This window comes from Colius striatus, chromosome 16 (genome assembly GCF_028858725.1).
Source record: "Colius striatus isolate bColStr4 chromosome 16, bColStr4.1.hap1, whole genome shotgun sequence".
Lineage (NCBI taxonomy): Eukaryota > Metazoa > Chordata > Aves > Coliiformes > Coliidae > Colius > Colius striatus.
In genome coordinates, this window is record NC_084774.1 from 16,453,684 (window position 1) to 16,471,142 (window position 17,459).

A 17,459-nucleotide genomic window follows, 5' to 3' on the forward strand; every position below is an offset into this window, starting at 1 on the left:
GCTGCAGTGTTAAATGAACTGATTTCCAAATGGAAGTACCTTTATGAAACACAGTTTTCATATACTGATTGGACATTTATACCAAAAGCACTAAGACAGTATCAGATAAGAGAAAGGGCAGGAAAAATGAAGATTCTGAGAATGGGACCAATGTGAATCAAGGATGTGTAATCAGATCCTGGCACAGTCCTGTCTTTTAACATGCTCCCTTGTAAGCGCTTCATCTACGGATTTTTCTTCTCTCATCTGAAAAACATACTATCAGGAACTTGCCTTAAATCAAATGGTGTACATCTCTCAGAACTTACACCTGCCAGGACAGCAGTGCCAGGTGAAGCTTACCTACAGGCACTTCTACATATCTCCAGTTAAAACCTTGTGATTCCAAAAATGTCTCACTGATGTTGGATCAACATGAACTAAGAGGCACGGCAACAGCAACAGCGAAATTTTAAGGCTAAGTGTTCACCAGTGAAATTGGAAAGATTAAGATGAACAGCAACAATGTCACCAATTATATCATGCCCCAATACTAGTTATGCAACCAGGTAACAAAACTGATTTCAATATTTTACTGTAGCAGCAGAAATAAGCTAGAGAGCTCTCTGATTCAAACTAGTTTTGATGGTAGGAAGCAACCTCAATGCCTGTTACTAACAAGTTAGATTAAATGTTAAGGATTTTTTCCCCCACCACTTAAAGCAACCTCTTCCCATCTCAGCAAAATGACTTTGTGGTTTTCACTCCTCCCACTGTGCCATCAGATTTCACTCTCCTCTTATGGGTTGACCTCGTGTTTCAGGTTTGAGCTGTAAACATTACAGAAGAGCACATGTAGCCCAACATCCCTTTACAATGATAACATCTGATCTTCCTGGTCCCACTACGACATCCAGTCTCCAACCCCTACATGGAGGTACACGCAGAGTAACCTTCTGGCCCATGGAAGCTGAGACCACGTAGGAGCCTCTGCATTAGACTGCACAAGAATCTGGAGGCACCACCTCACTGGAGGCACCACACTGTACCTCAGCAGCAGGCACAATGCAGGAAAACAATGGCAAAACCAAGATGGAATACAGGACTCAAAAGGCTTGATCACCATAATCTAAAACTTGTTTTGAATGCAATTGGTAAGTTCCAAAGGAAGAGCACTCTATAGCCAGAAAAGGTATTTGAACTGCTGAAGTCTTATTTTATTCCTAAGTGTTACAGCAAGTTTACTACCAGCACCTCTAGGAGTAAGCTGTCACTACACTTTCACTGTCAAAACATCAGCACAGTTGGCTTTAGTAACAAATGTTTTTCCCCTCCTGGTAACTTCAGATATATTCAAGTTCTTCATATTCAGATACTTTCCCTTGCAAAGGTGACCAGGATTTCTCTTCATTGCATTGGGGTTTTTTCCCATTTAATATCCTTTCAAGAGAATACAAATAAATACTGCAGAATCATTTGTTATATTACTGTTTATGTTCTTGGTATATTTCAAGTCTCCACAGGGTGTAAAACACAGGTACTTTTTTCCAATACCTTTATCTAAAAAGAGTAATTTAATAGCAAAATAGGTATAAACAGACTATAGCTACTTTGCCTCTACTTGAGTTCTGGATTAGTTTATCTTACAAATAAAAGATTATTATCTCCCTCTTTCTCTTTCCCTGCACATCTCAAGGCAGATGCTCTATACACTCTGCTTTTAAAGCACTTTGCATGTGGATAGAGACTAAACTCTCCAAGGAATCTGCCTCTACATCAGAATGAAACTACAAGTATATGCATTTACCATCTTAGCTCTCAAATTCAAATCCATCTCTACCAAGTGAAAGAAACCAAAATGCCAGATAAAAAAATTGCAGCCAAATTCTAAAAGTAACATATTCTGAGGGATTTGCCCTTTTCTAGGAATTCTTTCAACATGCACTTCCTCAAACACTGCTTATAAACAAACTATGGAAACCAGTGGAGCTGCTGGTTAGAACCGCACTGCTTTCAACACAGCTATCAGTCTGGCTATTTCCTTCCATGTTGAGGGTACAGAGCAGCTGATATTTACCAAATAAGTTGGCAAAAAACATAGAAGCAATTCTGGTTTTGGTACTTTCAGGTAAAAGTTAGAATTCCTGTCTAAAGCACAGCTTTCTCTGTTTTCTAAGCTTTCAATCGATGCTTTATCATCTGTCTTTGAATATGCAAAGTAACCTCATACTGCAACTTTGGCAGTGTGTCTTAACTCCAATCAGACTAATTTAGGCTTGAAGGGTCCTCTGGAAGTCTTCTACAGCCTTCCACACAAGGCAGCGCAGACTTTAAAACTAAACTGAGTAGTTGAGGCAGGGCTCTGTCCAGTTGGTAAGCTAATATTATTAAACTTCTTTTTCTGTCACTTGCTCCTAGATTTGTTGCCTGACAAAGTGTGGGAAATGGTAATTCTCAACCTTAAAGTCTCAACATTTTATTAAATGATTTTTTTCCCAAGCACTGAACACATTCTAATTAACAAATACAAGAGCAAAGTCCTTTAAATGCCAAACATGTGTGAAAGGAAAATATTTACAAACATATACCCTCCCACCCACCCAAACACGAGAGGCTGAAGCATACTCTGTTTACACACGCAAATGTGTTAAACGAAAAGTTACTGGCAAGGTCAAAGGACAGGTGGGAAGTATGAGGTTTATTTGTGCCTGTGAAATCTTCCTTTGCCTCCATTGCACATGTGCATTACAATGGCATCTCTTCTGACTGTACACTACCATACTCTTCAAGGACACTGCCTCACTGAGTGCAAGAAGGAGCAGTGCTCACTTAATGGTAAAGTCTTCCTCATTTTACCCTCATTTTATCTAGTGCAAAACACTGTTACAAAACAGCAACTCCCTCAGACATCCCTAAAATGGCAATATTAGAAAGCCACAAATATTAATGAGCTTAGCATTAATTACTAAACTTGAAGTTCTTCTTATAATTACTATCAAACAGTACTCTCTCTTCTAAGGATTGCTTTCCCTAAGCACAGTTGCATTTCTTACTGTTCATTTTGTAGACAAGTCAAACCCAAACAGAAAAATAAAATGATAAATGTAGGTTTCTAGTGAGAATTTAAGTGATTTGCCCAGCATATGTACAGCAGGTGAAGACATTAATAAAACGATTCTCCCTGCTTGGAATCTATTCTCAACATTATTACTGTGTCCTTAAAATAAAAGAAAAATAGGAGAACCTGTGTAGGTTTTTTTCCTTTACCCCTCCATTTACATCCCTTACATTGAACGAGACATCCTATAGGAGAGGACATATGGTCACATAAAGACAACTGCAGTGGTTGTTCTGAAGATCTCACATTACCCAGCTTCAAACACAACTCTACAAATACTCAGAAAGTCCCTTGCACAGAAGCACTTCTAAAAAACTGAACACAAAGGAATTCAGCTATAGGTGATGCTGTTACTTTCTGCAGTTGGGCCACTTGAGTCCAGTACAGAGCTTTGTACCCGAGTTGGAAAAAAGGCTGACAATAGTAGGCTATCTTTTAGGTGTGCAAAAAGAGGATATTATGCATCACTGACACAGAACAATACCACTTAGGAACTTGAGGTTCCCCTACACTGAAGGGGAACATCCCCTTCAGGCTTGAGCTCTTCTGTGCAATCTCCAGCTTGTCCCTGACCACAGTCAGCCTATCACCAGTTCTAGACTTCTAGACTCATCTCCACTCTTTCAGCTTCTATTCCCAGTGTCACTCCTCTTCATCAGCACTTGTAACCTCTTGACTCTTAGTAGCCTCCATCATTCAATAACCTACACTCTTCCAGGACAGCTTTCTGTTACCTGAACCACTACCAGCAATATCTTCTAGGTCTCTTGCCAGAACCATCAGATACAATGTTTTTGCCTAATTACCTAGGCAATACTCTCCCCACAAACACACTTAGAAGTTTTAACTCAGTATCTCTTGCCTTCACAACACATTTCCTCAGTCCTCTTCCTCTGCCATTCCTGGGAGTTTTCAGTTTGATTTTTTTCCCTTGTTACCTTCTTGACCAATTCTTTATTCTCCTTCTCTCTCAACACACAGCCAGGCTCTGTGACCACCAAGTTCTCATGCTCCCCAGACTGTAAATTATCAGTCTAACCTCTACTTCCTGTTCCCTATCTCCCTGGCAATGTCTTAGTCTCTCTTGCTTCTAGGTTTGGATTGCATAGACTCCTCCTCAATATGATCTAGATGCCAGAATGAAATACATCAGTAGATCTCTTGCTCTTAGTGCAAATATCAAGTCTTCACAGGTAAGGTACAATGAGCCCTTAAAGGAAAGCCTAAATACGTTCTTTGCAGTAGTGTTTGGCCAAAGTAGTCAGTCAACACACAAGGAGAGGATGCACACAGTCAACCAGCCCTAGAAGCTATGAGTAATTTATGTGCACTCAGTCAGACCTTCAGCCTAAAGCATGAAAAAAAACAGGGTCTTGGAGTGGAAAGGGCTGGGCAGCCATAAATGCATGGAGGGATAAAAATTTGCTTCCTATATTCATACCAAAATGTGTTTATGAGTTTATTACTTCCATAAACTTCATGCTCTTCTAGAACTTTCATGTCTCTTTCCAAAATGATGTAGGAATTTTGCCCAGGCAGCAAACCCATGCCTGATTTCTATGTTGCCTATACTAAAACACAAGTATCCCATTTACTCACTTCTTCAGAAGTTTGTACATGATCTGTACCTGATAAGATATTAGCTCCTATCTATGCTTCCAGTGCTCTTATCTGACAGAGGTCTACAGCATTGCTGTGGAAAAATATGACAGCAAAAGAATTAATAGAACTTCATTTAGCAAAACACTAGTTCCACAGAAATGTATGGCTTTAAATCAAAGTTTCTGTTGACATAAGTAGGTCAACACTACTACACAGAACTCAATTTCACAACCCTCAATAAAGAAAAAACATCTACAACAATATCTCAGGTTCATCTTGGCAATTTATGCTTACAACACTAAGAGTATTTCCCACCTCTGGCTTCTCAGGCAAGGGCTCATTCTGCAGAACTTTCAGTGCTTTAGCAGCTGCATCGTGCTTAGCAGCTTGTCTTGTCCTTCCTTTCCCATGAAACTGCTGCCCTCCAATTGAAAGCTCGACTTGATAAAGTAAGGGCCCAACAGGAAACGGGTAAAAGTACCTGCAAAGAGAGAGATTTAAATAAGCAAATAGTTTGGCCTACAAAGTAAACATAAGTTATATGTGGATGAAGCTAATGGATATCTGTAACTGTGACTCAGCACTGAAGCACTAGTATTAAAAACCAAATTTCCAATTAAAGTCTAAAAGACTTTTGAGAAGAAGTATCAACAATTCTTAGATGAGGTTAGAAATGTGCTTGTATTGTAAAACAAGTAGAACAGAGAAGGACAATGTAACTATCCTTTTAGACTTAGAAGGCCAATAAGTTTTGAATCATAATTACCATGGCCACATCAACATTTTTAAATTGAAGCTTTAATTTAAACAGCTTCAGAAAAAGTCTTGACATTTTTTTCACTTTTGCTTTTACAGGGGAAGGAAATGAAAGAAATATTTAACTATTCACTTCATGAAGCTGTCTGTACTCAAAAGCCCTCAAAAGCACTTCATCATTTAGTTTAGTTCCCTTTTTCCTTCCCTTCCCCTCCCAACCCAAAGAAAAGAAAATAACCTTAAATAAGACAAATTATTAATAGTGTGTATTTAACAGAACCATTTGCTTCATAAGCTATGTTTGAAGCTGAATATCTCTTTAAGGGACATTGTATTTTTAGCTAGGTTTGAGAGATAGCATCAAAGCACTCAGATGATGAGACAGGAAGTTTAAAGACAGGAGATTGCAAACCCAGAACATGAAACAATGCATACCGTGGAGGGTAAGTACCACCCCTCATAGTATAGTTGTAAGTGGATCTCATCCCTGTGTAAGGATCAATAGGTTTGTACATAGGTTTCTTTCCCAGCTTCATGCAAAGTGCATTTAACTCCACTGTGGGGGTTACACTGTCTAAATAAAAAGGAATAAAAAGAGTTGTCCAATTGTCACAAGGAAGTGGAACAATCTAAACTCCTACACTGTCCCAAAACAGGGAAAAACGAGCAGTTTCATATGCAGCATCTTCCATGAATGGATTCTGAGTAGAAATGCTAATGACCAGGAAGAAAAGGAGTCTCAATGATGAGTATGAAGTTATCAGCCTAGCAGTGTTGTGATGAATCCTGCTACGAAAATGTGAACTTGCTGGGAGCTTTTCCCAATTCATTTTTGGAATGAATGATTTATTTTGCTTTAAACCTGTGAAGATACCAATTTCTTCCTTTTCACAGCATATCTAACAATGCAGTCTATAGAACAGAAATTTCTTTTTCCCCAAAGTTCTTTTAGATTAAACTAACAGACACTCTACAGATCTCCTGTGTCTGTTGTTTACTGGGAACGTTTCTCTTTGTACTCAGCGACCTGAGAAGGGTTTTTATGACTCTTCACTTTCAAATTGCAATTGGCCTTTTCAATAGGAAGGTAGATTGTTGCTGAAGGCTGTAAACATTTCTCAAGGCACATACGCAGATGAAGAATTGACCCCTTGACTACTCTCATTTGTGAGAGAACAGTCATGAACTCATTTTTTTCTATCAGAGGCCTCACTGGCTCCCAAATTCGTGTCTACTCTTGTACCACAGCATTTGGTTATAAAGGAATTGCCTAAAGACAAAACAGACTTACAGAAAAGATAAGTAACTGCTACCTTCTAAGATTTTCACTGTTGACTGCAAAGTGCTTCTAAAGAAAGAATTCTGGTGATATCAGAATACAACTGGCACAAGAGATAAGTTTTAACCTTTGCTGAACACACTAATGCTATCCCATTAGCTTTGAATCAAGTGACTACAAGCAAATGCAAAACAACTACACACGTGGCTGAGGTGTGAAGCTAGTTCATACTTAATTTCACATTTCGAATATTTCTTAAAAGCAATCTTAATAAAGTAAGAAGTTCCCTAAACACAGTGAACTACAACTTCAATACTCTTACACAAATCGAGATATGATGCAAATCCCAAAGTTCTGATCCAATTGCTCAACACAAATTTGACAGTTTTGGTGTTGGGTGGTTTGTTTTGTTTTGTTTTTTACATCAAACACTTCCAAAGAAATCTTGTATTGACAAGCTTTTGACTTATCCTATTAGAATTAACAAACAGACCCATCTGCCCACACAAAAGATTATTCTTTGCTGTGATCAAACTCCTTATGTGTTTTTGTTTGATTGATTGGATTGTTACTTGGTTTTCTTTGATAAAAGATCAGGACAAACATATTTTCCAGGATTTCACCAAGTGATACAATACAAAACAGTAAGTTAAGCAGTGGGTTCTTCAAGCCTGAATGACTTGATAGAAAAACCCTAGACTTTCCACTTGTTAATATGATGCTTTTTATCATGTCACCGACAGCAATCAACAATCACATCAAGATGATCTCACAAAACCTGACAGCTACCATCAGGACATGTGCAGAATTACTGGTTTTACTCTTCCTTATGCAACTTTAAAATACACACCAAACCCAAAAAGGTGTATGCTACCTATTTATCTATTTTTTACAGTCAGTTTGTTGTGGCACATACCTGGATTCTTGCCTTCACTACGAGATGGACGAGCCGTTGGCTTAGGGAATTTTGTCCCTTCCAAAGCTTTGGCAGCTGCCGCGTGTTGCGCTTTTTTAATACTAGTTCCTTCAGCTTCCCAGTGCTGGTCCCCAAGAGTCAGTTGCACAGTAAACACCTCAAAAATAGAAAACATGGATTTTATTACAAGCTGCTTCAGAAGTCACATAATTTATTAAACCTGCTTATGCAAAAGAAGGAGTGTTTTGGTGATGGTGATCAAAGCTGTCCTCAACTACTGCCTCTGGATTTTAAATACTCTGGACATTGATAGGATTTCCCTGATTACTGAACTAAGAGTTTCACAATAACTGTGGCTAGAAACTATGTTGCATGAGATCATATAGGCCAAAAGACACAATGTACAGAGGTGACAGCTACAGGACTAACTGGGTAAGTCAACATTACTCTGTGTAGCAGCCTTGAAAATCTGGGGGTTTTATTCCACATAACTCAATTCTTACTTTAATATTGTGGTTTAGGGTGTCTAGGTTTTAGATCATTAATCTTTTTCAGCAGTCTGAAGTTCACATTGCACCATAAAAGCATCTACATGCCCACAGGTGAGCACAAGCCTATTCGATTATAAAGCAAAGCTCTGTGGCACTTCTGAAGTATGTGGGATAAGGAAGTATATGTATTGCTCTAAATTTTCATGAATTAATCAGACAACAGCAAGCCAAGGTCTCCCTGGTAATCAGATGAAGTTTAATTTCAATAAGAAGTTTCTGTAAATGCAAAGCTTGTCTCTTTTGCACACTGAAGCTGCCATTACACCCATTCGGGGCAAAAGATTTTAGTTCTTAATATAATTCAATTCCAAGACAATTCCTCTAACACACAACAAACACTATTCCAGGAAACACCTTAAGGAGATGATGTCAGATTAAATAGACACATCCCAGGCTGATTTTCCTTGTGTGCCTTGACCTCAGTTCTCATACAATAGAGCTTCAATGAGGATTAAAAAGTTTAATAATGCAAAACCTCCCTTCTTCAGAGTTCTTTTATAGTAACATGGTAGTTCAGTTTGTGTACTACAAACTGCTTGCACATTTGCTGTATTCCTGAAAAACTATCTCTCTGCATACAAACAGAACATAGGAACTATATATTTCTGAGATTTTGACACATTGAGAAAGATATACCATGACAGGGGATGCACATCACGTGCTGCTGTACCCTAGGCACTCTCACATACCCACTCTGAGTACTCTCTGGCTAAAGTAACTGCTCCAGAACAGATGAACGTTCAGTCCCATTCAAACATACCATACACCAGGCACTAAACACCACATAACAAGATCCTTGGTTTTGAAACATCAGGCAATTAAGATAGAAAGGTTCACTTTATTTACAACTAAAACAGAGCAATGGGAAAGTAACATTCAGTTACAATGTGCACAAGAGAGAAGAACTCTTAATTTGAAGTAGTAAAACTTACTCTGCCCATATCATCAATTATAGATTTATACCTTGCCAACTATGTGGACACATGAGCACTATAACTCCTTATACGTAGCCTTCTTCCTATAGAAACATTATTGCTAGAAGTCTTCCTGAATCTCAGGGGATAATTTGGACTTAAAGCTATTTTAGTATTTTAAAGTTGGTGAGATTAATCTCAGAATATTAAAATGCATCACAGGAATCATAGAATGGAGAACACAGAAAGTCTGCACAACAGGCAAGATGTTGAAGACAAGCTTAACATCATACCAGAAAGAGACTGTATAAAGATCATCTATACTTAACACAAAGTTTTTAGCAAAGAGTGCAAGGGATAAACGGTGTTTTATTAAGTGAAGGTCAAAGCCAAGAATCTGATAATGGAGCTAACAAATAGCTCTTACAAAAGGTAAGTAGTTTTAGGTAACAGGTAAGTTCAACCTTTATGTACTTTGGGAAACCAATTTTTTAGTACACACATAATAGCTTCACACTTCCCTACTACTGGTACTTTGTTGAGCTTCCCATTCCTCTCTACTAGTCTGTACTATCTTGTACCAAAAGCATAGACTTTGCCTTTCCACTCAGGAAACCGAGAGAGGATGAACAACAGCAACTAAGACATTTCTATGAATATTTACCTTAGAATGAGCTGGACCTTGCTCACTCAAAAGCTTATACTCAGGCTGAATCTTGTTGAAACGGGCTAACTCATTCACAAGACACATTGGGGTTTTCTCTTTGGGGTTTGCCATGTTTGAAGGAGCTGAAAGATGACATAAAATCAGATCAATGAACCTGCAGCTGTGAACCATAATTTTTATACATATATATTTTTTTCAAATCTCACTGGCTTAGCATTTTAGTTGTCTGCAATATATCACTTCTCAGAAAAGATCTGCTGGAATAGACAGCTCTGCTCATCAGCCAAACTGGCAACAGTCTGCTGGGATTTCCAAGCAATGTGCAGGCCTAAAAGACATCATCATTCAACTGAATGTTTTACTGCAGGCCTGGAGTATGGAGTTAGGAGACTCCTGCATTTAGCTTGTATCTTATCTAGAACATTTCAAGAAACAACTCTTCTAAGTATTCACCATGGTCATTCGCTTTGAAAAACTTGAGAAAGTCAGTTAGTTTCTTTTTTCCTTATCCTATGTTCCCCTATAATCTCGTTTTTATTATCTTTTATCCGCTCTATTATATTTTATTAGCACAATATATTAATAATTATACTGGTCATAAAAGGAGTAAAGAAAATAGAACTAAAACCATTCCATCCCACACATCTTTTAATATTTAAAACAAGTTACTTGTAGAAAAGATAGATTGTAAAGTTTTAAAAATTCAACGTTATACAGTTTTAAATATTAACAAATATTTAAATTAATGATTAAAACCTTGTGGAAAAGTATGCTTCTATCCATTCCAGCCTTCGTTCAATAGGCAGGAAAGCGTTACAAGCTACTGTAACTCTATAACTACTGAAGTAAGACATCAAGAATATATCATGCCAAACTATAAACACTAGCACATACACTTATTAACAGACATTCAATCTTACCTGCAGCTGCGTTGGTGGATGTAACTGATGCAGAGGGTAAAGCAGAGTTTTGGATAGGTCTACCTGCATTTTCAGAGGGCAAAGAACTAGTAGTAGAAGGAATACTCAAAGGCTGTGAAAGAGACGGGGTTTTATTCAATATTTGGTTCCCTGTAAGGGCAGCAGAAGGATTCTGAATTTGAACTTGAGACATGTTTACTTCCAACCAGAGCAAATTACTGTAGGTGAACAGCTTTGAATGCAGGCAAACTCAGCGTGATGAAGCCAAATTGCTGACCTAAAATGTAAAGATGAAAAAAACACATGCTAAATATTTAGCACTGTCCAAGTAACAATCTATTGTAATTATTTCTCCATCAGCAAAAGGTGAAAAAGCATTCCACCAAACATAGTTTCCATTTTGTATGCAAGAAGTCACTCGGACATCCAGATTTACCAGCATATGTCCATCTATATGCTTTGTCATTTAAGTTTCACATTTCTTTCATTTATAAAAGTAGCACAGAAGCTTTATTTATGCTTGCTCATTTAAGATAACTATCCACCTGTTTTCCCCATCACCAAATCCACTTACAAAGCAAATCCAGTTCCTTAAACTGATAGTGACTGCTTACAGATCAAGCAAAGAGCAACTTTCATGAGCTAATTACATTTGCTGCACTCTACCACTGGAAGTTAAAGTTTTTAACTTGGAAAGGCAAGCAATAAGTGCAGTCTTGACAGAACTATTTAGAGCATGCACCCTTTATTAACCACATACTTTCCCCCCCAGATCAGCAAGAATGCCCAGTCATTTTTGAAGGGAACACAAGTGGTGGCCAGCAGAAAAGGTCACAGTAGCTACGACTGAGAAAAGTGAAGGTGGAAGAATTCATAAGCTTTCTAAATTACATGCACTTTGAAAGTTAACTCTATTTCAGTCAGAACACGTCTCAGTCACAGTTCAAGCATTAATGTAGAGCTTTTTGGCCTTGCCACACTATAAACAAGCATTGAAAGTGCTCACCTAAGGAAAAACAGAAGCTCATTTAAGCAAAAGTTCATTTAAGCAAAAAACATCTGCAAGCGATGAACTTGCAGCAGTCAGTGTGAAGTATTGTGATAGGCCCTTCCTCCTCCACAAATTAGTATTAGGTTTCTCTTACACATGAATGCAACATTATCTTCATGCTTAGACAGTAAAACCTAAATATACACGAACAAGTTGCCAGTTTGAAGGCTATCACTGCTGCCAGAGCTCAGCTGCCCATATCCGCTTACGAGCCACATATCCATGTATTTATTCAAAATACATTTCACAGTCAAGTAAATACATATCACACAGAAAGGCACAGGCACACCTACATCAGCCACCTACACATTTTATTAGAGCAGCAAATCAAGGTTTATCCTTTCAGAATTTATAGGATAAAAGGAAAAGAGAAATCACTGCTCCAGATACCACCAGGGAGCTATTAGTAGCAACACAGCTCCGCTGGCACTCTGTAAGCTTCAAATTCTGAACCTGTGAATGGGCTTCCAAATGTAAGAGGAGCAGCAATGAGTCAGAGGGAAGTTTCTAGCGAGTTACTGACAAAACAAACCTAAGAGGAGAACCTAGGCTAATGCATGTATAGCTACACCTATTTATTTATTTCTTTACTACATAAGAGGAAAGAAGCTACTGGGAAACAACAGAAACACCAACAAATCTACCACATGGAATACTCTGAATAAAAATCATGAGCATGTCAGGTTTATCATACTACCTGATGGCTAAGTTTGTTTTTTAATAGAGAGCAAAATCAGTTCAGAAGACCTATATGTAGACACAAAACAAATCCTGTATTTGACTTCCAAACTTGCAGACATTACACACCGAGTGCATTGTAGTGGTGAAAATGGTATTAGGGAGTCTGGTTAAAGGAACTCTAAGAAGCTGTAAGACAAAGATGAAAATGATGTAGAATAAGACTCCAGGGGAATAATTTTAAAATCACTAACTTTCATCCTCAGGAGCATCACTAGAAACAATGAACATTTTCAAACATAACACAACGGTAATAATTGCCTGGAAAAGACTGTGAAGTCTTGCAGTGCAACAAAGAAAAGCCAATTCTCCTTTCCTGCTGAAGTGCAATGTCCTTCAAAGAAACTGAAGTTAAAGTTTCAAATCCACATGTTTTGAGAAGACAACGCCAAGAGTTTTTATTTTGAAGTCAGTAATACAGGATCTTACAGATCAAGCTGGAAAGGAAGTCTGAGACTCTGTTCAGAAAACTCTGCCTGCAAGTGCTTTGCCTTTAAAGCAAGGCATCGTCCTGGATTTGTCTGCCATCACCCGTTCTAGGGAATGTGAAATTTCAGCTCCAAAATACAAGTTAAAGTGGTTTTCTAGTGATAGAATGTGGAGAAGATCAGTCTACCAATTCCTAGTAATTTTTTTTCCCCAAGAAGTGCCCGACAAAGATATTATCAGTTCACCTTCTGTGTTTATGACAGGGTACTACAGAAGTCACAGCAGCACACCTCAGACTGTTCTCTACCCAGCTTGCTCTCCACCACAGTTACAGCCATCAGTGTCCAGCCTCAAAAAGCTTTCCTTCAAACATCTCTGGTTAGAAAAATATTCAAGACAGACAATTCAGCTGTTATTCACAAAAATCAGTGGAGACTTGAAGTCACATCCTAGTGCTTGAAACAATACAGTTTTGGAAACCGATCCAATTTTGAATAGACTTCAGCTGTGTCCATTTGAATACCAGACAAAAAATATTGTTACAGTCATGTCCATAGCTCATAACCTGCTTAGTCCCATCACAGAGACCAATTGCTCAATTTCTTTGTCAGTCTGGCTGCTTGCTCACATCCCAATGGACTAGAAAGGACCTAGGAAAGTGTTTGAAGCACACCTTGCTGGAATGTGCCAGACTCCCTCCCACAGCCTTCCAGCAAACTGGAAGAGTTCATCCCTCAGGTACCTTCTGGGAATGCAAAAGACTTGGTATAAGAACTCACTGTCTATCAATGCACATTAATTACAGCTTATTTGGGGATTATAAAAGGGTTTACAGTGCTTTTACAAAGTAATATGGCCTCTGCCCTATAACAGGCTCACAAAATCCTAACCACCAAAGAAGCAGCACCATAATCTAGAAAGTTGAGGGTAACAACTTATAAAGTCTGTTTCAGTGGACAGAGAAAGAAAGAGATGCCAACACTTCAGGTCATTTTCCCATGTAATTGGGGGTTAGCTACTCCAAAGATCTCCAGATAAATACAAGTAACTGACTCCTATACAATACTCTAAGGCTTAAACTCTAGAACTTAAAACTACTCACAGACATCAAAAGACAGGTGAATGAACAAATTTCTTACTCGTGGATCTCAGCCAGCAGCTAATCATATAATTTGCTCCTTTCCCACCTTTCCACACTCAGACATTAATACTTTAAATGTCATTGAGATGGGGTTCCACTAGAGTATCGTCCTCGTGTGGAAACGGCTGCCATCAAACGATTCAATGACCAAGACAGTAATAAACTTAGACAGATGGGCTTCCAGATGACAGAACACTGTTCCTCACTCCAGTTTTCAGATTTTTCTTTTCTTTTGGCACATCAGTGCCTGGAATATTCACTGAAGTTTTGAATATGTTAAAATGCAAAGTTCAGAAGTCACTAAGGTAACTAAAAGGCAGTCAAAGAAATGCACAAAGATGTGAACAGACTCAGTCTATGCACTATGACAAAAAGATATTAAAACCTTCCCATGTAAAAGGAAGAATGTAGCATTTACAGATAAAAGTTCTCTTGGGGCTTTTTTTGTGTTGTAATTCTCAAAGGTATTGCAGACAGAAGCCAGAGGATCAAACAAAAACCAGACACTTCCTGTGAATACTCATGTCTTACTACAACTTGTGGGTTCCTAAATATGATGCAAATAAAAGGTAAGAATCTTCAAGGTTTTAAGTAAGTTTCCAGTACCTTTAGGAAATCCAGAGAATGATGATTTGGATTTTGTTCTGAATAGGTTATAACAGAGAATGTCTAAAAGGAAAACCAGAGTTAGCTATAAAAAGATCTCCTGTAGTAAATGTTTCATCCCTACATTGAGTTTGCCTCATCCATTTGGATGACATGAATCTGAATGAGCATGACATTCTCACTGACAAAGGTATGATTTTCCAAGCACAAATCCCAACATAATCCAAGGATCTCCTTTCCTTGCTCTTTTCACAAGCCCAAGTGCTTTTTCTTACACCGTGGAACCTCACAATAGTGCTCCTGATATTTGCAGGACTGTAAGAGTCACCTGCAGATTTTCTTTGTGTAAGAAGGCTTCCAGTTCTGTGGAAGTTAACCTTCTTCCTAACAGCCCTAGAGATCAGATACTGAAATTAGACCCAGACATTAACTTACAAAGCTAAACCAAAAGTCAGTCACTAATGTGAGAAACTCAGGCAGCTATTAACTGCAAAAATCTGATAGAAACTTTACCTTTTGGCTACGTTTCCAGTCTAATGATTTCATCCATAAATAGGATATAAAAATAATCAACCTAGCTAAAACCATTTTGGAATAAAATTGTTTCAGTACTGAGCATGAAACCTGTCACTGCATGGATTACTCTAAATGGAAACCAAAATGTATTTTATTCTGCTTACAAATATAGCACAAAGTGTTCAATCCTTCTTTTCCGTGACTGAAGCCAACCACACGCACATGTCAGCAACAATGCTACCAGCAACAAACTGGGTAAGATCTCAGTCCAGATTAAGGTTAGAAAAGGACCTTTGTAGATAAACAAGCTCCCGAATTTACTTCAGGCAGCCATTTCAAAATCCTACAATGAATCTCAGAACTACAACCCATTATCCTGGAGGAGTCCTGCAGAACAGATACATCATGTCTGGCTTTTTTAACTGGAGAGTGAAGAACAGAGTTGAGAGAATTAGTCCTATCAGTTCAGCTCTTCTTCTAGAAGTGTTTTCTGGAGGCTTAAGTAAGCACCTGGAAAGCAAGGAAATGGATAATACTCCCAGGTGGGACCAACACAAAGCTGTATAGAGACAACTGAATTTTCTCCACCCACCTCTGGTGGCGCAATCAGGCTCAAAAATGAATCGCTTGATCTCAGCAGGAACAAGTGTAAGGTTCTGGGCAGGCACTGTCTGCTGATCAAACATAGGACAGAAAAACCACCAGCTGACACCAGCAGACTGCAAGAAGTTACAACCAACACAACAGCCACTGCTGACAGACTCTTTTAGAAAAAGCAGTCATCACATTGGGATGAAGAACAGGAAAAACCACCCAAGATACCTGCAGTCACCCTTCCACCCTGTACTTGACGGTCCTGAGCCCTCAGCTGGAGCACTGCATCCACACACAGGCACCATCCTGAAAGACTGATGGGGATCCAGTTCACAAAAACAAAGTAGGAAAAGCATAAACCACTCCACTTTAGAAAAATACAACCTGTAAGAAAAACACTAAAAGATGTGGGCTTTATGCTGAAGAGGAGAGGGCTGGGGCCTGACAACCAGCAGTCTTCAGGTTTTTGGAGTAGAAAAGAACAATTTGTTCTTCATGCTTAAAGTGACAGAACAAGAGGCTTAAAAGTGTATCAAGAAAACACTTTCTGATAGTAATGGTTGCAGTGAACTATACTGCTTTGGGTGACAGAGGTGACTTCACTGGTGGCAAGCTTTAAGTACCTCATAACCATCCATTTAGAATGAGGCTGGCATATCCAAGAGAGGAATGGATAACTTCACTCCCAGCCTGAATTTCCATGACTGCACCTGATCATAGCAGCACATTGCCATTTCTTATCAGAGGAAGACAATAGCTTTGTTGTTAAACATCAGGTTTGACAAAAAGGAGGATCTCACATGGGTCCTACTACAGACTTGCTCTGAGCTCTAACAAGCCACTTGAAAACACAAGAGAGACTAAAGCCTCAAAAAACCTGTTTTTATTCCTTATCAAGACCAGCATATGGAAAGGTGTCCTTTTCCTTTGGATATGGACACTTGTAAGGCTGGAAGTGGTGACACTCTCATTATGCTACTTGTTAGGAACTTGCATGTGTACCCCATGAAAACGTTCCTTGCATTCATTCTTAACCCATCACCATCAGGCAGGGAAGGCTTTTTATGAACAAGAACAGAGTAGAATGAGAAACAGAACAGATACCAGATAAAACCATGAAGATAGAAATGACAAGAACTTCTTGACATCAACTAAAAATCTGAGCAACCTGGCTTAGTGGAAGGTGTCCCTGCCCATGGTAAGGGAGTTGGAACTAGATGGCCTTTAAGGTCCCTTCCAACCCAAACCATTCTATGAACATCACGTCATAAACAAGATCCAAGAAAAAGTTCTAGACACAAGAAATAAAGTTTCAAATTAAGCATAAATTGCTGTCTAGAAAGCAGATGCTTCATAATGCAGTGCATCTAAACACTTACTGACCCTTCAATCACACAGCAAGGAAGATTAATCACTCCAACAAACAAACTCTGTTCTCAGAGCAGTAAAGTTCATTAATCCCTGTTTCATAGATGGATAACTAGAACACAAAACCCAGGTCCCATCTCTGCAAAAGGATGTAGTTATCCAAGGTAGAACTAGGTAGAACTCAAACATCTAAACAAACACTGAATGCACAAAAATCTACTCACTAACCTCTCTGTCACCTGGATTTTGACGTGGCCATAGCTCTGTTGGCACTCAGTGTCAACCAGCTGTCATCTGGGTAAAAGCCTGGCGTT

The 17,459-nt window shown here is 38.7% G+C and overlaps 1 protein-coding gene across 4 annotated transcripts in view; it reads right to left on the reverse strand.

The window, feature by feature from the left end:
• Positions 1–17,459, reverse strand: part of STAU1 (staufen double-stranded RNA binding protein 1) — a 30,530-nt gene that overhangs the window by 9,902 nt on the left and 3,169 nt on the right. For all 4 annotated transcript variants that reach the window (XM_062009057.1, XM_062009056.1, XM_062009059.1 and 1 more), the window contains exons 2-6: positions 10,703–10,979; positions 9,780–9,904; positions 7,651–7,807; positions 5,891–6,029; positions 5,015–5,180 (exon numbers count right to left, since the gene is read on the reverse strand). In XM_062009057.1, the coding sequence (XP_061865041.1) occupies positions 5,015–5,180; positions 5,891–6,029; positions 7,651–7,807; positions 9,780–9,904; positions 10,703–10,895 (780 nt within the window). In that variant the 5' untranslated portion in view covers positions 10,896–10,979. The remainder of the gene's footprint in view (positions 1–5,014; positions 5,181–5,890; positions 6,030–7,650; positions 7,808–9,779; positions 9,905–10,702; positions 10,980–17,459) is intronic.